This window comes from Pongo abelii, chromosome 1 (assembly GCF_028885655.2).
Source record: "Pongo abelii isolate AG06213 chromosome 1, NHGRI_mPonAbe1-v2.0_pri, whole genome shotgun sequence".
Taxonomy (NCBI): domain Eukaryota; kingdom Metazoa; phylum Chordata; class Mammalia; order Primates; family Hominidae; genus Pongo; species Pongo abelii.
In genome coordinates this window covers 31,087,619-31,109,172 of record NC_071985.2, presented here as the reverse complement: position 1 = coordinate 31,109,172, position 21,554 = coordinate 31,087,619, and the positions used below count along the sequence as shown (strand labels likewise).

At 38.4% G+C, this 21,554-nt stretch overlaps 1 protein-coding gene across 1 annotated transcript in view; it reads left to right on the top strand.

The window, feature by feature from the left end:
- RRP15 (ribosomal RNA processing 15 homolog) overlaps positions 1 to 16,610 on the top strand; it is a 50,829-nt gene extending 34,219 nt beyond the window's left edge. Inside the window, exon 5 of the mRNA XM_009237608.4 lies at positions 15,983 to 16,610. Coding sequence (XP_009235883.2) covers positions 15,983 to 16,126 — 144 coding nt within the window. The 3' untranslated portion in view covers positions 16,127 to 16,610. The remainder of the gene's footprint in view (positions 1 to 15,982) is intronic.
- Positions 16,611 to 21,554: the final 4,944 nt, after the last annotated feature.

The following is a 21,554-nucleotide window of genomic DNA, read 5'->3' as shown; positions in this document are numbered from 1 at the left end:
GCTGACACTTTTCAAGAGATGAATTAAAGTTCCTAAAGATGGGGGTTGATGTTTCATCCCTTTTAATTATGGTTTTCCAGAGTAAGGAGTTTAATAGTCACCTCCAGTCTCTTCTTTCTTCTTTTGTCTTTTTTTTTTTGAGATGGAGTCTCATTCTTGTCACCCAGGTTGGAGTGCAATGGTGCAATCTTGGCTCGGCTCACTGCAACCTCCACCTCCTAGGTTCAAGCGGTTCTCCTACCTCAGCCTCCTGAGTAGCTGGGATTACAAGCGCCCGCCACCATGCTTAGCTAATTTTTGTATTTTTAGTAGAGATGGGGTTTCACCATGTTGGCCAGGCTAGTCTCGAACTCCTGACCTTAGGTGATCCACCCACCTCAGCCTCCCAAAATGCTGGGAATACAGACGTGAGCCACTGTGCCCGGCTTGTTTGTCTTTTTTAAATGTCATGGACATAGGGATTTTTATTCAGTGTTTACAGTCAATGAGTGTCATTATACTTTTTGTTGCTTAAGTTTGCAAATGTGGCTGTGAGAACCTGTGTAAACTGGCTCATGTGTCCTTTTGGCATGCCCTCATTTTCTTTGAGTGATTCCTTGCATTCTGGGACAGGATGTCCAGCCCAAACCTTGTGCTTTCTGTGTCCCAGACCTAGAATCACCTGTTTCTCCAAGGGGGTCTGATGGGACCAATCTATTTATTTCTAAATTGTTTGTTGAGTTCAGTAGATTGATAGTGTGCATATTCCTTACTAGACGCAGCTTTGTTTTGTTTATATAGCATTTCATAGTTTTGCAAAGCACTTTTACATATGTTTTCTTATTTAAGCTTTTTAGCAAATTTGTGATATCAGGAAGACGTTGGTATCTAGTTTTCAGCTGAATTCACAGCTCTGCTAATTTTTTATAAATCTGGATTTTCATTTATATGCTATATAATATAGCAGATAAAATGTGCTTTAAGAGACTAATTGGCAGAATGTATCTGAATATTTCAAACAACTAATTTACTATGAAAATGAATAGAACACTGTCAAAAGGCTCCCTGAAGTGTTACATTTGACTTTTCAGTTACTTTAGTTAACTTTAACTTACTTAGAGTTCTTAAGATAATTTAAATGTTGAGGAAAATCAATGTTGAATTAAGAACTAAATGTATGGATAACAAGATGTGTAATAATAGAAACCACCAAATAGAACCACTTTGAACAAGGACGTATGTATTGGGTACATATGTCCACATTTTGCCATAAACGTTTATTGTAAAATAAAGTTGTTTTCCACCCCATTCTGCACACTCTTCATAGCTCCTATCTCGGGGGCAGTAAATGAAATTAAAACAAACAAAAAAAATCAGTGGGCGAAAAAAATTGAATCCATAAAGTATGTTTTTAACTACAATTGCAAATAGCTTACTGAAAATTTTTAACAACAAAGATATTAAGATGAATTTAGTCAATGTTAAGAACTTTTTAAAATTTAGGTGAAACTGAGTTAAAATGAAAACTGAATTTTCTTGTTAGGGAAAGCAATGAAATCAACTATTGTTGATTACTAAATATAGATGAGACTATATTGTTTCTTTCTTTATGGTTTGATTTTAATTATCCCCCACCCCAGCAAATGAAATGAAGTTAACCATCTCATTGGTGTTAGATGAATGAGTAATTCCAAACCTTCTTTTTCAGTGTTCAGTGGCTGCCAATGTATGTTTGCGCTTTGAAATGAAAGCTGATTAACATTTTTAAGGGTTGTCTTCACCTTCAAAATGGACACAGACTGCTTCTGTATGGTTTCAATTCAATATTTGTGTAAAACTAGGCCAAGGAAGGTGGGGACTGTTTGTTTCCTTGCATCATGCAGTTTTCGTTAAGTTCTTGCATTTAGTCACTTTTACTTTTCATTTGATATAAGTAGAAAGAGTTGTATAGTTTTTTTTAAGTCTTTGAATCAGTGCTGCCTTGCAGCAACACTGAGAGACTCCGTAAGTTGATAAAAGTTTGATTATTTCAGTTTATACTTTACGATTTATATTATAGTTAGTTATATTTAACCGCTAACACAGCTTCCATCTATGATAGTAAATACCTATGTCTAACATGTACAGTATGGTTAACTTTATCTTACATTATAGCTATACCCAGTTAATAAAAAATAATAAATTTTTTATTTCTTTCAAGGCCTGGACCTCTAAAACTTTCTAATTTGCAGTATTGGAGTCAATGGCTTATCTAAGATTCAAATCCAGAACTCTCTTTTTATTCCTTTTGTAAAAAGAATATACCAAATTGCTACTACTTCTCTTTTACAAACAAAACAAAAAACCCTCCATTCTCAGGATGTCTTAACATTTAATGAAATCTATTCAGGGATCACCCCAAGCAAGCTTTTCCGATGAATGACACATTTAGAATTTGCCTCAGGCTTTTTTTTTTCTTTTTTCTTATGTTAATCTTTGATCTACCTTTTTTTGTGTGTGGGTGTTCCAAGTATTTAATAAGTTTTTATACTTAATGGTAAATCATATTTATGGAAAAGATATAGCAAATTGAAATTATGTCAATCCAGTGTGTAATATAATTTACTCCAAATCTTTTATGGAAATTACCTTAAGCATATTCAGCATTTTGCATGTAATTTAGTCCTCGTTCATAGGTTATAACAGGTTATATAAGAACACAGTATATTACTGTATTGTGTTCGTATCATCAGTTAAGTTTTAGAGAAGTTTAGTGTTGTGGAAAGAACACGGGCTTTGGAATCAAATGGATCTGTGTTTGGGTATAGACTCAGCTCTTTATTACCTCTGAACTTGAATAATTACTTCACTTCTCTGAGCCTTAGTTTTCTTATAAGGTAAGCATGATACTTGCTATCTGGCCAGGAATCTTAAGAGAATTAGAAATAAGGCAATATTATATAAAGTACTTGGCACACAATGACTTCATAGTATACTTATTGTGTTTGACCCTTTTTCATTTATTGTTAGGAAGTAAAGCAGAATTATCATTGTTAATAAAACCAGAAGGATTTCTTTTTATTATTATTATTATTATTATACTTTAAGTTTTAGGGTACATGTGCACAATGTGCAGGTTAGTCACATATGTATACATGTGCCATGCTGGTGCGCTGCACCCACTAACTCGTCATCTAGCATTAGGTATATCTCCCAGTGCTATCCCTCCCCCCTCCCCCCACCCCACAACAGTCCCCAGAGTGTGATGTTTCCCCTTCCTGTGTCCATGTGTTCTCATTGTTCAGTTCCCACCTATGAGTGAGAATACGCGGTGTTTGGTTTTTTGTCCTTGCGATAGTTTACTGAGAATGATGATTTCCAATTTCATCCATGTCCTTACAAAGGACATGAACTCATCATTTTTTATGGCTGCATAGTATTCCATGGTGTATATGTGCCACATTTTCTTAATCCAGTCTATCATTGTTGGACATTTGGGTTGGTTCCAAGTCTTTGCTATTGTGAATAGTGCTGCAGTAAACATACGCGTGCATGTGTCTTTATAGCAGCATGATTTATAGTCCTTTGGGTATATACCCAGTAATGGGATGGCTGGGTCAAATGGTATTTCTAGTTCTAGATCCCTGAGGAATTGCCACACTGACTTCCACAATGGTTGAAGTAGTTTACAGTCTCACCAACAGTGTAAAAGTGTTCTTATTTCTCCACATCCTCTCCAGCACCTGTTGTTTCCTGACTTTTTAATGATCGCCATTCTGACTGATGTGAGATGGTATCTCATTGTGGTTTTGATTTGCATTTCTCTGATGGCCAGTGATGGAGAGCATTTTTTCATGTGTTTCTTGGCTGCATAAATGTCTTCTTTTGAGAAGTGTCTGTTCATATCCTTTGCCCACTTTTTGATGGGGTTGTTTGTTTTTTTCTTGTAAATTTGTTGGAGTTCATTGTAGATTCTGGATATTAGCCCTTTGTCAGATGAGTAGGTTGCGAAAATTTTCTCCCATTCTGTAGGTTGCCTGTTCACTCTGATGGTAGTTTCTTTTGCTGTGCAGAAGCTCTTTAGTTTAATTAGATCCCATTTGTCAATTTTGGCTTTTGTTGCCATTGCTTTTGGTGTTTTAGACATGAAGTCCTTGCCCATGCCTATGTCCTGAATGGTAATGCCTAGGTTTTCTTCTAGGGTTTTTATGGTTTTAGGTCTAACATGTAAGTCTTTAATCCATCTTGAATTAATTTTTGTATAAGGTGTAAGGAAGGGATCCAGTTTCAGCTTTCTACATATGGCTAGCCAGTTTTCCCAGCACCGTTTATTAAATAGGGAATCCTTTCCCCATTGCTTGTTTTTCTCAGGTTTGTCAAAGATCAGTTAGTTGTAGATATGCGGCGTTATTTCTGAGGGCTCTGTTCTGTTCCATTGATCTATATCTCTGTTTTGGTACCAGTACCGTGCTGTTTTGGTTACTGTATAGCCTTGTAGTATAGTTTGAAGTCAGGTAGTGTGATGCCTCCAGCTTTGTTCTTTTGGCTTAGGATTGACTTGGCGATGCAGGCTCTTTTTTGGTTCCATATGAACTTTAAAGTAGTTTTTTCCAATTCTGTGAAAAGAGTCATTGGTAGCTTGATGGGGATGGCATTGAATCTATAAATTACCTTGGGCAGTATGGCCATTTTCATGATATTGATTCTTCCTACCCATGAGCATGGAATGTTCTTCCATTTGTTTGTATCCTCTTTTATTTCATTGAGCAGTGGTTTGTAGTTCTCCTTGAAGAGGTCCTTCACGTCCCTTGTAAGTTGGATTCCTAAGTATTTTATTCTCTTTGAAGCAATTGTGAATGGGAGTTCACTCACGATTTGGCTCTCTGTTTGTCTGTTATTGGTGTATAAGAATGCTTGTGATTTTTGTACGTTGATTTTGTATCCTGAGACTTTGCTGAAGTTGCTTATCAGCTTCAGGAGATTTTGGGCTGAGACAATGGGGTTTTCTAGATATACAATCATGTCATCTGCAAACAGGGACAATTTGACTTCCTCTTTTCCTAATTGAATACCCTTTATTTCCTTCTCTTGCCTAATTGCCCTGGCCAGAACTTCCAACACTGTGTTGAATAGGAGTGGTGAGAGAGGGCATCCCTGTCTTGTGCCAGTTTTCAAAGGGAATGCTTCCAGTTTTTGCCCATTCAGTATGATATTGGCTGTGGGTTTGTCGTAGATAGCTCTTATTATTTTGAGTTACGTCTCATCAATACCTAATTTATTGAGAGTTTTTAGCATGAAGGGTTGTTGAATTTTGTCAAATTTTCTGCAGAGAGAAAGGTCAGGTTACCCACAAAGGGAAGCCCGTCAGACTAACAGCGGATCTCTCGGCAGAAACTCTACAAGCCAGAAAAGAGTGGGGGCCAATATTCAACATTCTTAAAGAAAAGAATTTTCAACCCAGAATTTCATATCCAGCCAAACTAAGCTTCATAAGTGAAGGAGAAATAAAATACTCTGCAGACAAGCAAATGCTGAGAGATTTTGTCACCACCAGGCCTGCCCTAAAAGAGCTCCTGAAGGAAGCACTAAACATCGAAAGGAACAACCGGTACCAGCCACTGCAAAATCATGCCAAAATGTAAAGACCATCGAGACTTGGAAGAAACTGCATCAACTAACGAGCAAAATAACCAGCTAACATCATAATTACAGGATCAAATTGACACATAACAATATTAACTTTAAATGTAAATGGACTAAATGCTCCAATTAAAAGACACAGACTGGCAAATTGGATAAAGAGTCAAGACCCATCAGTGTGCTGTATTCAGAAAACCCATCTCACATGCAGAGACACACATAGGCTCAAAATAAAAGGATGGAGGAAGATCTACCAAGGAAATGGAAAACAAAAAAAGGCAGGGGTTGCAATCCTAGTCTCTGATAAAACAGACTTTAAACCAACAAAGATCAAAAGAGACAAAGAAGGCCATTACATAATGGTAAAGGGATCAATTCAACAAGAAGAGCTAACTATCCTAAATATATATGCACCCAATACAGGAGCACCCAGATTCATAAAGCAAGTCCTGAGTGACCTACAAAGAGACTTAGACTCCCACACATTAATAACGGGAGACTTTAACACCCCACTGTCAACATTAGACAGATCAACGAGACAGAAAGTTAACAAAGATACCCAGGAATTGAACTCAGCTCTGCACCAAGCAGACCTAATAGACATCTACAGAACTCTCCACCCCAAATCAACAGAATATACATTTTTTTCAGCACCACACCACACCTATTCCAAAATTGACCACATAGTTGGAAGTAACGCTCTCCTTAGCAAATGTAAAAGAACAGAAATTATAACGAACTATCTCTCAGACCACAGTGCAATCAAACTAGAACTCAGGATTAAGAAACTCACTCAAAACTGCTTAACTACATGGAAACTGAACAACTGCTCCTGAATGACTACTGGGTACATAACGAAATAAAGGCAGAAATAAAGATGTTCTTTGAAACCAACGAGAACAAAGACACAACATACCAGAATCTCTGGGACACATTCAAAGCAGTGTGTAGAGGGAAATTTATAGCACTAAATGCCCACAAGAGAAAGCAGGAAAGATCCAAAATTGACACCCTAACATCACAATTAAAAGAACTAGAAAAGCAAGAGCAAACACATTCAAAAGCTAGCAGAAGGCAAGAAATAACTAAAATCAGAGCAGAACTGAAGGAAATAGAGACACAAAAAGCCCTTCAAAAAATTAATGAATCCAGGGGCTGGTTTTTCGAAACGATCAACAAAATTGATAGACCGCTAGCAAGACTAATAAAGAAAAAAAGAGAGAAGAATCAAATAGATGCAATAAAAAATGATAAAGGGGATATCACCACCGATCCCACAGAAATACAAACTACCATCAGAGAATACTACAAACACCTCTACGCAAATAAACTAGAAAATCTAGAAGAAATGGATAAATTCCTCGACACATACACGCTCCCAAGACTAAACTAGGAAGAAATTGAATCTCTGAATAGACCAATAACAGGAGCTGAAATTGTGGCAATAATCAATAGCTTACCAACCAAAAAGAGTCCAGGACCAGATGGATTCACAGCCAAATTCTACCAGAGGTACAAGGAGGAACTGGTACCATTCCTTCTGAAACTATTCCAATCAGTAGAAAAAGAGGGAATCCTCCCTAACTCATTTTATGAGGCCAGCATCATCCTGATATCAAAGCCGGGCAGAGACACAACCAAAAAAGAGAATTTTAGACCAATATCCTTGATGAACATTGATACAAAAATCCTCAATAAAATACTGGCAAACCGAATCCAGCAGCACATCAAAAAGCTTATCCACCATGATCAAGTGGGCTTCATCCCTGGGATGCAAGGCTGCTTCAATATACGCAAATCAATAAATGTAATCCAGCATCTAAACAGAACCAAAGACAAAAACCACATGAAACTAGAAGGATTTCTTAGGATATTTTTGGGACAATCTTGGTAGAAAAGAAGCTTGGGAAACTTAGGATTTGTGGAAATGGTTCAGGTGTACTTTTTTTTTTTTTCTGTTTCTTGCTGTCCTTTTTTTTTTTTTTTAAATTCTTCACTTATACATGTAGTTTAAAAAGCCACATTTTGCCATAAACGTTGATTGTAAAATAAAGTTGTTTTCCACCTCATTCTGCCTACTCTTCATAGCTCCTATCTCAGGGGCAACTAATTCTTACTTCTCTAGCTAGTCCTGCTGGCATTTATAAATCTCTGTATTCCTAATGTTACAGGATCCTTGGGTGTCGCTTCACCAGCTGGAAACCTCTGTGGCCAGTGGTGCCTTTGCCTGTTTTGCTCGGTCCTATGGGCTCGTTTTGCCCACTCAGCCTGGCAGTCTGCGCTGGGCTCGTGCTACCAGCCTGGATCCCACGCCTGCCAAGAGCTTGGGATGTATGAGCGAGAGTGGGGTCCTGCCACTGAACACAGCCAGGCATGCCAGCTGCGGCAGGGTCGACAGCTCCAGGCAATGGCATGGGCGCCGGCTACTTGCGAGGCTGCAGCCTGACCAGGTGTACTGTAAGCAGCTTCCATGGCTGACACCAGGGAACGTCGTGGCATTCTGGAAGCTTGGAGATGCCAGTAACTGCAGAGCCCTAAAGAGATGTCACAGCCCTGGCTCAGGGAGCTCCTAGGTCTGGGCTTCCCGAAAGGCTGCAGCTCTTCTCTCCTTCTCTCCTTGTCACCTGCAACGTGGTAAGCAAGGGACATATTTCAGCGCTGTTTGTGTTACACCTCTTTTAGCCCCGCCATTTGGCAGGTCCCGAGTTCTTGTGCTGCATCCGGGAAGAAGGAGGTACACAGACAAGTGGAGGATGAGCAAGATGAAGAGGAGCTTTATTGAGCGATAGAACAGAGGAGACCCTGGAGTGGATAGCTCCTCTCAGCAGCTGGTGGTCTTGTTGTCTCTGGGTCTGGTTGAGTTCCGGGCTTTTTATGGGCCTTAGAGGAGAGGAACTGAGTACCAGTTGGTCCATGGGCTACCATGGATGGGCCCAGAAAAAGCACAAGTTCCCACTCTGGTCCCCAGGACTGGCAACTTGGTCCCCAGGCTTCGGGCCCTCCCTGGCCTGAAGGCGGGGCCTCACCGGGGACCCTCCCCCTTCTACCCAGCAGCCTGTCTGCTTCCTGCCACTGCTCATGGCGCCCAGACTGTTCTAGCCAAGGAGTGCCTGCAGGTCAATGTTGAGCTGCCCTTAGCCCCACCTCGACCTCCCTCTTATGCTTGTTGGCATCCAAAGTCCGGAGGGGGCCAAGGGGGCAGGGGCCTGGCGTGTCAGCGCTGCCCCCAGTGTGCGTATACCCAGCTGGGCTGTAACAGTGCCCGGATTCCTCTCCAACCTTGCTCTGAGATCGGAGCGGGCACTGGGAGCGGGGAGAAACCGGGCAGCGGGAGAAGATACTTCCGAGCCTGCAGGGGCAGGGGGCGCCTTCCTGGCTCGCTCCACTCCAGAGTGCAGCCATACCTAGGTCTGCAGCCGGGACTTGGGTTGCTGCAGCTATGCCTGCGAGGGCGGGGCTTCTGCCTGCTCCCAGCTCCCACCAGCTCTGTGGAGCCTGGCACCATCCCAGGCCCAAGTCCTCCTCTTGGTGCCTCTCAGCCTGCCCCTCCGTGCCTGACTGTGGTGCTCCTTCGCCGGCGAGCGAAGTAGTCTGGCCCCAACGCTGTGACTCCCAGGAGCGGGCCTGGGAACTGCCTGCCTACTCCATGTTTTCCCTGCAGCAGCAGCTGCAGGGGAGGTGCAGGTGGCATGGCCCCTGCCAACCCCGCACAAATGAACCCGACACTCTGGGAGCTGGCCCCTTGAGTCTTGCCTGCACCTTCGGCCGGGTACTCGTGGGTTCCCAAGACGCGGCCGGCAGTGAGGTTGAGGCCATGGCAGAGGCTCCGGACTTGGGAGCGGGTCCTGCCTGGCTGTGTGAGCGTGGATGTGACACAGTTGTCTGCCTCAGGGACGCGGGTCACAAGGGTTCCAGCGCCGCCACTGCTGCTTCCGCTCCTGCTACCACCGCCTGCACCTCCCTGCTGCAACTGGTGTGATGGCAGCAGCCACTCCGGGTGGTCGGCCACTGCCATCACTAACTCGTGCATATGTATAGTCGTATCTTTTGATTAATCAGTTTGAGGCATTATCTATTAGTTTTCTGTTATAGTAGGCAAAGATTTAATTATCTTACACAGTCTCTTCTCTTTTGGCCACTCAATGTAGTTAGTTTACAATTATATGTTGTCAGTATTCAGCATTTATTATTCATGTGAAAAAATTATTTACAGCTGAATGTTGTAATATTCCATATTTATATGTTTCCTTTCTATTTGTTTTTCCTGAAGTTAATCATTGTCTTGACTTTTCATATTTAATTTCCTTAATTAATTTAGTTTTTCAAAGTCAAATGATCTGAAGTAATGTATCTATTGTAATTATTTTCTCTGAGATATTCTTTCCTAGAGGCCTCTATTTTCCTTTGTATCGCCTGATTGCTTTCTTGGGTTGCTTCACTGTTGTCATCTGGGACTTAAATTTTCTGTGATCCTTGGAATTTCTCCTGGATTGAATTCCCTATTTCTGGGTTCTTGGATCTTCCTTTTTTTCTTGGTTCACTCTCACTCTTTTGGTAAAGCATATTCTCCGGTGGTTTTGTCAAGTTAAAATAACATACAGTGACAGATGTCATGGTGATGACCGCTTTCAGCATGCCGTCCCACGGACTCACTTGGCTGCAGGTTGTCCTTCATGCTTGACGTGTAGGTGTTATTTTGGAATCTCCATTCATTCTCATCCTGGCTGTTTCCTTCTTTTTTCTTTGGTGGGACTCCTATTTTCTCTATCCCATGTCTTCTTTTTGTTTTACTCCATCTGTTTGTGGAGAACATCCTCAGTGTCCTGAGAAAAGCTGCATTGGAAGTAAACTTTTGGGGACCTCGTATGTCTGAAAATACTTCTGTTCAGTATTCACATTTCAATAATAATGTGTCTCAATATTGAATTTTAGGTTGGATATTATTTTCCTTTGACATTTTGAAAGTATTTGTCTATTGCTTCCTTGCTTTCCAATATTGCTACTGGAAAATCTGAATCTTTTGATTTCTGATTATTGGTATGTATGTGACTTTTGTTTTCCTGGAAGCTTATGGGATATTCTTTTAGTTCCTGTTGTCCTGAAATTTTACAGTAATGTTCTCATTGTGTTGTATTAGACACTCGAGGGCTTCTTTTAATCTGGAAATGTGTGTCCTTCACTGGGAAATTTTGTTAAAGTATTTCATTAATTTCCTCCTGTACATTTTTTCTCTGTCTGTAGAGCTCCTATTATTTGCATACTGGGCCTCTTGGACTATCTTTTTATTCCATTTTTCATCTCTTTTCTTTTAGTCTATTTTCTGGGCAATTTCCTCAGTGTTATCTTCTGACTTTTATAATGTGGTTTTTTGTTTTGTATTGTTTTGTTTCTTCCACCATATTTTTAATTTTAAGCTCTTTGTTATTCTCCTAATGTTTCTTTTAAAATAGCAACTGTTGGCCGAGTGTGGTGGTTCAGGCCTGTAATCTTAGCACTTTGGGAGGCCAAGGCGGGTGGATCACGTGACGTCAGTAGTTCGAGACCAGTTTGGCCAACATGGTGAAACCCCGTCTTTACTAAAAATACAAAAAATTAGCTGGGCGTGGTGGCAGGTGCCTGTAATCCAGCTACTCGGGAGGCTGAGGCAGGATAATCGGTTGAACCCAAGAGGTGGAGGTTGCAGTGAGCCGAGAATGCACCATTGCACTCCAGCATAGGCAACAAGAGCGAAACTTCATCTCAAAAATAATACATAAACAAGGTAAAATCAAATAGCAACTGTTCTGATTTTATGGATGCAATATATTTTAACTCTTTGAGGATGTTGATGATATTTTTCCCTAAATTTTTTTCTCTTGAGATTTTTTTTTCTACAAGTCGTTTTTTAAATTTTGTGTTTGCATTGTTTTCTTCTTTCTGATAATCCTTAGTTGTGTGTTCATGATTAGAACAAATAGACCAAAAAATTCAACTGGAAGCTATGAATATATGGATGTCATCCACCTTAAATTTCACTGTAGGGTTCTCTGGGTGAATTTATTAGTAACTTGTCAGGTTTTCAATAAAGTAACTCTTCCAATCTCCTCCTACTTAGAAGAAAAAGGTCTGTGTACCAGCATTTTGGGAGCCCAGTGTGAGAAGAGAGCTGGGATTCAATATCTGGTTGCTGTGTATGTGTGTAACTTAATCCCATTTTCGGTTCTATACCTATGCCTTCATCTGTGCAAGCCCATTACCTCTTCAGAAGTTAAACCTCTGGGTATTATGCCAGGTTATTGTGGAATGGGATGGCGAAGTAGAGAACTAAACGTTTCTCAGAACATACCTTTCACCCCAGTGCTTCTTTATTTTGGTTCTTCCACTTCAACCCTTAACTTCCAGAAGTCCCTCATACATACTGCCAGTTGCTGTTTCTTTTGCAGATTCTGCAGTGTAAATAGGGTTGGTTTTGTCAGTGTGATAGTTGCAGTCTTAGGATTTAACTTTCCTGGTGTCTTCTGGTCCATCTCCCTCACCTTCAAAATTGTGTTGATATTGTCTTTTCTGATCTTGTCCTTCTGAGTTATGTCTTTAAAACAACGAATCACTTTTCTGTAGTTTTATTGAGTATTGCAATTGAGCAAGACTAGTTGTTTATGTTCAAACTGCCACTTTAGCATGGGCCCTCTGCCTTTTTTCTTTCTACATATGTCTTTAGCAAATGTAGGGATTAGAATTTAAAGAGTCATTCTGCTGCCTTTAAAACAAGGTTTTCTTTATTTTTTTGAGACAGAGTCTCACTCTGTCACTCAGGCTGGAGTGCAGTGGTGTGATCTCGGCTCACTGCAACCTCCTCCTAAATGATTCTCCCGCCTTAGCTTCCCCAGTAGCTGGGATTATAAGCCTGTGCTACCACACATAGGCTAATTTTTGTATTTTTAATAGAAACGGTGTTTCACCATGTTGGCCAGGCCGGTCTGAAACTCCTGACCTCAAGTGATCTGCCCGCCTCAGCCTCCCAAACTCCTGGGATTACAGGTGTGAGCCACCACACCTGGCCTTAAACAAAATTTTCTTGAGCTGCCGTCTTGACAGATGCCATCTAACATATCTGTTTTTAAAATGTGTTAACCCACACTTGTTTTTATAAATTTTCTATTGTGTCTTTTTTTTCCAAATTGTTGCTTCACAGTGTAAAAATGCTACTGTAGTGACAGCTTGAATGATGTCCATACTTAAGGCATACAGTGCTGAGTCTTACATTAGATTTACAAAATTGAATATTGGATTTTCTAAAATCTTTCCCTCTCAGCCATAAAGTGTACTTGGTCTTATAGCAATGAACAAAAACCGTCACTAAGAAAAAATGTTTGTTTATTTAAAGCAAATAAATAATTATCTTTAACATGCACCAGAATCACTGACTGGCTTATAAAAACAGATTGCTAGGCCCCATGCCTAGAGTTTCTGATTTAACAGGGCTCGAGATTTTGAATTGCTAATAACATATTTTCAAGTTATGCGGATAATGCTGCTGGTGTAAAGATCACACTTTAAGAATCACTGATACAGACTATATTGATCCTTGAAACCAAGAAAGAAAAACATCACCAAAATCCCCCTGTAAAGCTCTTCTTGTTATTCTTTACATTGGACAATTGAGCAAAACGTTGTACTTACTCTGTTGTTGCTCTTCTTGCCTAAAATACATGTTTACAACAATCGTCTTTCAAGACAAGCATGCAATATAGTTGGTGTCACCATTTTAATTAGTGAATTCCTTCCTTTGGTCTACTATTGTTCCTTTCTTTCTGAATTACATGTTTAAAGTTTTGTGGGCCAGGCACGGTGGCTCACGCCTGTAGTCTCAGCACTTTGGGAGGCCAAGGCGGGCAGATCATGAAGTCAGGAGATTGAGACCATCCTGGCTAACATGGTGAAACCCCGTCTCTACTAAAAATACAAAAAAATTAGCCAGGCGTGGTGGCAGGTGCCTATAGTCCCAGCTACTAGGGAGGCTGAGGCAGGATAATGGCATGAACCTGGGAGGCGGAGCTTGCAGTGAGCCAAGATTGCGCCACTGCACTCCAGCCTGGGCGACAGAGCAAGACTCCGTCTCAAAAAAAAAAAAATAAATTTTTTTTTCCATGTTGCCTTTTCTTCTTCGTTCTTCTGTTGCCTGTGGGTTTTCTGGTGCTACCTAGGAGAGGAGTAGAGGAGTAGCTCAGTCCAACTAGAGGTTGGTTGTCAGCTCTCTTGTAGAAACACTCTGTGTTGAGTCAGTCATGTGGGATCAGTGTGCTCTTTCGGTAACGTGTTGATGGCCTATTGGGTGTACTTGCCTAACATAGAGGCTTCACACTGAGATTGCACTTGTTCATATGTAAACTCAAATACCAAAGTCAGGATAGGTCTTTGCTAGTCAGCAGTTTGGATATGGCTATACACTTTTCCGAATTTAATTGAAAGCTTTGAATTCTTACTTTGACAGGAGAGGTGTTATAATTGTTGGTTCTAAGTGGATTTTTGTTCACTGTGAACATCAGTTTTTTATTTAAAGAAAACCTGGGTTGGCTGGGTGTGGTGGCTCTTGCCTGTAATCCCAGCACTTTGGGAAGCCAAGGCAGGTGGATTGCTTGAGCCCAGGAGCTCCAAACCAGCCTGGACCACATGGCAAAACCCTGTCCCTACAAAAAAAAAAAAAAAAAAAAAAACTTAGAAAAATTAGCCAGGCATGACGGTGTGCACCTGTAGTCCCAGCTACTCTGGAGGCTGAGGTGGGAGGATCACTTGAGCCTGGGAGGTCGAGGCTTCTGTGAGCCATGATAACGCCACTGCACTCCAGCGTGGTTGACAGAGTGAAAATCAGGGAAAATGGCCTTTTATCCAGCTAGCTAACTTAATCCAATAGAAGTAGAATTTCAGTTTTAAGAGTAGGTTTGATATTGTAGAAATAAGAAGTGAAAAGTTGTTAATATACTCCAGTTATCTTCCTACATTATTGTTCTCCTATCAGTGTGACGTGAGAAGCATTGGAACTGTTTTATGTTGGTTTTTAAATAGCACAGATGTTTTTTATTTGTTTCTGTATGTTGGGTAAATTATAGTAAAAAGTGTGCTGATGTTTGACATACTAAGTCAGTTCTGAAATCTTTGCTTACATTTATATCCCATTCAGTCTTCAAGTTATATTTAAGCACAAGCTCTGCTTGATATTTTGACCTCAAGAAGACAAGAGTGAGCCAATAGGACAGTTTTCCTATTTGCTTGTAATAGTGTTCAATTTTTTTTTTTTAAATGGAATGAATGTTTCAGGGCTGTCTTTTTTTAAATAAAGGGAAGCTACAGCAGTTAGGTAAGTAATCTTGTAACCCAGCAAATATCTTTAATATATATATATTTTTAAACTGTTTTTTTATGTAGTTAATGACCGCATAATTATTAACACTGTTTTCTAACCAAATGTCATGGGTTCTTGTACCTTAGGTTTTTACAAAATTTTGTATTTCTGTGATTGACATAAATAGATATGCATAGACTGTTAGCCCCCTGAAAACAGGAACTTCGTTTTGTTCATCACTATGTTTCTAACATAGTGCTTGATACACAGCTAATTCTCAATAAATATTTGTGGAAGGAATGAAAAATTTTTGAGTGCTGCATCTATTGTATTACTTAATTGATACCACAAGGTGGTACTGTTGTACCATGAAATGAAAGCCTGTAATTAGCACCACATAAATCCTGTGACTAAATGAAACGAATTGACTACCTATTATGTTTATTGCCTGCTTCATTTATTTATAATTTCAACATGCGATTAGTCTTTGATTACGTGATTGGGTCAGGCAGTGAGCTCATAACCTAAATAAAGAACATTTGGTTCAAATTTTTATAAAAACATTAAGTGAGATGGCATCTTAAAAAACTTAGCATAGTACAAGGTAGTTTCTTTTTCTCACTTTTAATTTACTTTGGGTTAAAGGCTTTTGTTAAATTGTTATTTGCGGTGAAATAATTTGCCCAAGATTTTCTAGTAAATTATCACTGAAGGTTAAATAGTATTGTAAGTCTGTTTTGGTTATCAGAAGTGCTTAAAAAATTAATACCAAACCTAGATTTATATTTTTTCCCTCACTTCAAAAAAATTTTTTTATTTTGCTTTCATGTTTCTTTTATGGAGTCCATACAATATTTTATTAATGTTTAGTTCTTTATTATACATTTGTACATATATAATCATAGTATAATCATAGTGTATAAAGTAAGTCAATTTATAATTTCTCTTGGTTTTACCCCTATTTTAAAAACTAAGCATTGAAAAGTTTGTTTTGTAGCTTGTACCTTTTTGTTTCCTTATGATGGAATTGACTTTGGAATATTTTGATTCTATAATTTTCCTCAGACTGAAGTGAAATCAGAAGAAGGCCCAGGTTGGACGATCCTACGTGATGATTTCATGATGGGAGCATCTATGAAAGACTGGGACAAGGAAAGTGATGGGCCAGATGACAGCAGACCAGAATCTGCAAGTGACTCTGATACATAAAGCATCATAGGAAATACAATTGCAGTCGTTTTATTTTTTCTAGAAAAATATGTCATCCTCTGATAGTTGGGGAATTATAAGGATACCATTTGTAAGAAAGCCAAAAGACTTTTGCCAGATTTCATATTTCCCCTTTTCGTGTACACTTTATATATACTTCATTAAAATTATATTTTAAACCCTTGTATAATTTTAAGCATTGTTCCTCAGAACATTTGTAAAAGGATATATTTCTGCTTGACCAGCGAGATATGCATTTTGCCAGGATCATATTGGTCATGTCTATTGGTGTATTATTTCAGTATCACCAATGTTTTCAGAAATACAGTACTAATTCATAATTAAACTCTTTGAAGTTAATATTTCTCTGCCTTCTAACTTATAGACCCAACTATGTATCTGTAGTTTTTGGGAATGATTGGTGTTTTTTGCTTTGTGTTGGGAAGTTATTGAGAAAACCTATATAATAAAATTTTAAATTACAGTTTTTCAGATTTTGGGTCGTGATTTTAGTTTTAGGTAATCTGGAAGATATGATTTAAGAAACAACAGATTTCAATTTTTTTTTTTTTTTTTTTTTTGAGACGGAGTCTTGCTCTGTGGCCCCGGATGGAATGCAGTGGCGTGATCTCGGATCACTGCAAGCACCACCTCCCAGGTTCACGCCATTCTCCCACCTCAACCTCTCGAGTAGCTGGGACTACAGGTGCCTGCCACCACGCCCAGCTAACTTTTTGTTTTTGTATTTTTAGTAGAGATGGGGTTTCACCCTGTTAGCCAGGATGGTCTCAATCTCCTGACCTCGTGATCCGCCCGCCTCGGCCTCCCAAAGTGCTGGGATTACAGGCGTGAGCCACCGCGCCCAGCCCAGATTTCAACTTTCATTTTATTTCCTTTCATTTATTAAATAATATAAATAATGACAGATTTATTTTAGGTGTTAGGCTATTTTTGCATGAGAGATTTACAGAGGTGGAAATTCTCATGCTTAACTTATGCAATGAGACACAATTTCTCAGGAAGCAAGTTTGACATGTTTTAGTCTCTCTCTTCTTTTTTTTCTCCCAAATATTTGAGTTAGCTTAAATTCTTTTTTATGGACTGCCCAACCAGTGAATTGATGCAGTTAGACAACAAGTAATCTGCAGCAGAATATTGCATCCAATTTGAGACTTGATTCCATATTATTGCCTTAAAGGCTATTAAATTGGGTGACTTTTAGTATCCAGCTGTTAAAAAGAGGAAAGACTGTTTAATATCATTCCAAAATTTTTGTGAAATGTGGCCCAAGATCTAAAGTTTTTAAGGGAATTATTTAATAAATACGATCTGTCCCTTTTTGAAAAGGATCCATCCCTTTTCATAATAAAAATAATTCCCTCCTACCACCCAGTTGCACATACTTGCATCTGTTATGTATTGAAGGATAATCCTCCCCCCAAAAAACTATCCAAGAGGAGAGATGTTTATATTTTGAAACCCATTTGAGTGTTACAGTATTATATGACTAAAGCTGAATCAGCCTGTGGCCTGGTATTTGTTATCATAAAGGAAGATGTACACCTAAGATATCAAGTGGTTAAAACAGCAAAGTACAAAACGCATTTTTGTATTTATTCTAACCTTTGAACATTAGTGTCTTTCAGTATAAATAAATGTGAACAAATATACCTCAGTAGTAATACAGGAGAACTAAATATCCTGCTGTAACTTAATACAGATACATATTTCAATATGACTTAACAAACACACAATTTTGGGGGAAAAAAAAATATGTGCAGCAACTTAAACACATTTTTCTCCCCAGAACTAAGATTACACTTAATTTAATTTAATCTGTTTCTGGGTTATACTAGAGTTTTGCAGGAATCTTTCTGAATAGTACATTCACATGATAGATATGGATAAATAGCTTATTTACTAAAATGTTTTGAAACATATTTTATAGTCCCTCATTTGATTTGAAAAAATCTGACAACATCTTCATATTGAAAGTAAGGACGACAATATTTGCAGATTTCCTTTGTTCTGAAATTATTTTATTCCAAAGCAAAATTGAGTTGCCACTATCAGGAAAAAAAAATGTATCACTTCTATTAGAAGGCTATGAAGTATATATAAATTATATGACAATTTTTATCATATAGATTTGATATCTTCTATGTATTCATATTTCTGCATCTTGGGTATTAAGCAAAATACCATATGTATAAATATGAAACCAGGAATGTGTGTATTTTAGAAACTAATTGCGTATCTTCAGTGAATGTTTTGAGTAGTTTAGTTCTATCACCTCTATTCTAAATATTTTACCTACAACATTTAAATTATTCTGATATCAATCAGATAAATAATCCGAGTCTATTTCATCTTTCTACATTGTCTTTGTGGTTTTTGTTTGTTTGTTTTTGAGACGGTCTCACACTGTCACCCAGGCTGGAGTGCAGTGGTGCAATCTCAGCTCACTGCAACCTCCGCCTCCCAGGTTCCAGCTATCCTCCCACCTCAGCCTCCCGAGTAGCTAGGACTACAGGTATGCACCACCATGCCCAGCTAATTTTTTGTCTTTTTGATGGAGATGGGGTTTCCCCATGTTGCCCAGGCTGGTTGTAAACTCCTGAGCTCAAGGGATCCCCCCACCTCTTGCCTCCCAAAGTGCTCGGATTATAGGTGTGAGCCACCATACCACCTGTCTTTGAATTTTTTAATGAGGGGAAAGAAAATTGCAATTCCTGCCTCCCCGTTTATTTAAACATAGCACCTAGGATTTTATTTTTGGTAACTACTTAGAATAATATAGTAGGTTACTTATCTTCGGTTAGAAAGAACTATGGAAATTAGGAACCAATAATTTGGAAGTATTATTTCCTTATTTCATATATAGAAATAATTATCTTATTCCCTTATTTCATATATAGAATGTTCTAGATACTTGGCTGGGGTTAATGTTCTTAGTATTTATCACAGTTTAGCATTGGTTATTTTTAAGCATCAGAATTTGAAAGTCAATGATAATACCTGATTAGGACTGAAAATAGAATTATCTTAGTAGTTTAGCACTTTTTATAATGGAGCACTGAATTTATTTTCAAATTACCTAGAATTCTGCATTGCTCAAATATTATTCAATTGATTGCAAAATATACCTTGGAAACCCTTTGGATAGAATAGTTCAGAGGGTTACCACTAGTACTTAAGAGCCTAAAGTCACTCAGTAGGAGGTTCTCAAAGGTCTAGTTGAAGGCAATCCAATTTCTTTAAAATAAATTTTTTTTTGTCTTTTTAAAACAGATGGGTGAAGAAAGGGACATATAAATTCTGGGAAACCTCTTATGGTTTCCTCCCATTTCCTTCTATGTCTCCATTAATGTGCTAACTTGAAGGAATTTAACTTCCAGGAAAGTTGACTGATGAAGTTTATGTAGAGCTGTGAATATTATAATTTGTCAATACTTTATTGATAATGTTAGCTTTGTTTTTATTTGGAAACATTTTTTCCAGTTGACCAAAGCAGAATTCATTCTGTTCTTCCCTCAAATTCATCTATTAGGATCAATGTGATTGACATTTATCTCCACTCTGCATGTCAGTGATATGGTATAGATGCTATAAGCCCTGTAGATATTATGGGTATGAAGACTATTTGAGGTGAATTGCCAGTGAGAGCAAATTTTGGAAACAGGAGAGAGAACTACTTCGTGCCTACAAAAAGCTCTCTCACTCCTTCTCCAAGAAAACAGGAGTCTGAATTTTGGCCAGCTGGGTGTTTGAATCTTACTGACTGTTGCAGCATTGGTAGTCCTGGTAAATTTTTTCAGTGGGAGAGCTTTTCTGAAATTTGGTTAAACATGTTACCCAAGGGAATCTGTGCATAGATTTAGAAGTAGAATGTTTGAGGTGGTTGACAAGACATTTAGAATTGTGATTAATGTTTTAATAAAATGCTAAGTTAGAATGAATCTAATCATAATTATATAGTTGGAAGATATATTCTAACAGTTCTTAAATAATTTTAGATTCTCTAAATTTAGAGTGTTTTCTAACTTAGAGAGCCATATTAATATTTTTTACCTAGTCTACTGAACATAATTTCAGGGAGTTAGTATTTAGGACTTTTTACCTAGAGATGCGGTAAACCTTTTAAATTTAAATTTGCTTTCTTAAAATACCTGTTCCAACATTGCTCACCTTTCTTCTCCCTCCTTTTTGCCCTCTCCTTCAGTGGGAGGAGCACATATTTAGCTTTCTGTTAAACACTCTTTGGTTTTCAACTGAGTAAGGCAAGCAAAGATATATGTTAGAAGAGTGGGCATAATACTTTATAATAAAATTATAGGTACTAAAAGTCTAAATCATTGCTGTCAATAGGACTTATTTTGATGATGGAAATAATTTATGTCTGTGCTGTTCAATATGGTAGCCACTAGCACAGGTGACTACTGAGCATTTCACATGTGGCTAGTGATACAGAGGAACTAAATTTTTAATTTTACTTAATTACTTTAAATTTTAAAAGTTACATGTGGCTAGTGGGTCTATCCCAACTATGAAGAGAATAAACCTACAGAGCATATATCTAGTCTAATAAAACAACAGTGAATTTGGGAATTGTAAATCTGTCTTAAGCTTTTTCCATAAACTTTTATTGATACAATTTAGGCATATACAAATACTGGTGAAATTTTATTGATTGAATTATTGTTGACTTTTTTCCAGTATTTATATTTTTAAAAAGATATGTTTCTTTATAATTAACTTGTATTGTAGGGTAACTATTGTCCTTAAATGTTAAGCCACTTAGTTAATAACAAATAGCATTTGGTTTTTTAGCATTATTTGTCATCTGAGGCTTTCAGAATTAATACACTAAACCTTAAATATTTTTGTTGTTCTCTAAAAGAATGGGTTTATGATGCACCAAAAGGACATTTTGAGAACTGCTGGAGCAACAGATACCATGTAAGGAGTGAATTCCCATGTTTTTCACTTATATCTAGGGGCCTACTTATTTAGGAGGTTTCCTAAGTAAGTATATTTAGTTGTAGGACCTTAGAGTTGCCTAGGTCCATTCTATTCTAGCATATACTCAACATACTGCCAGAGCAAATGTAGGTTGCAGATTCAGGCAAAACACACACACACACACACACACACACACACAAACCCCAAAGAGCACAATGAGCATTATTAGCACAGCCAATTTAATATGATGAGGTGTTAACCACATTTGTATAAATAATAGTTTCTCTAACCCTGAATCATTATCCTGCATTTTTAATGCAATCGGTTCATAAACATCAAAGTGAAAACACCAAATTTGTAAGAGGTCAGGACCAACTGGGGCTCTAAATGGAGAGACAGCTGAGAGCTGTGTCCGTATGCGTGGGTGGCCTTGCAGCTGTTGATTCACCCTCAGGCTACCAGACAG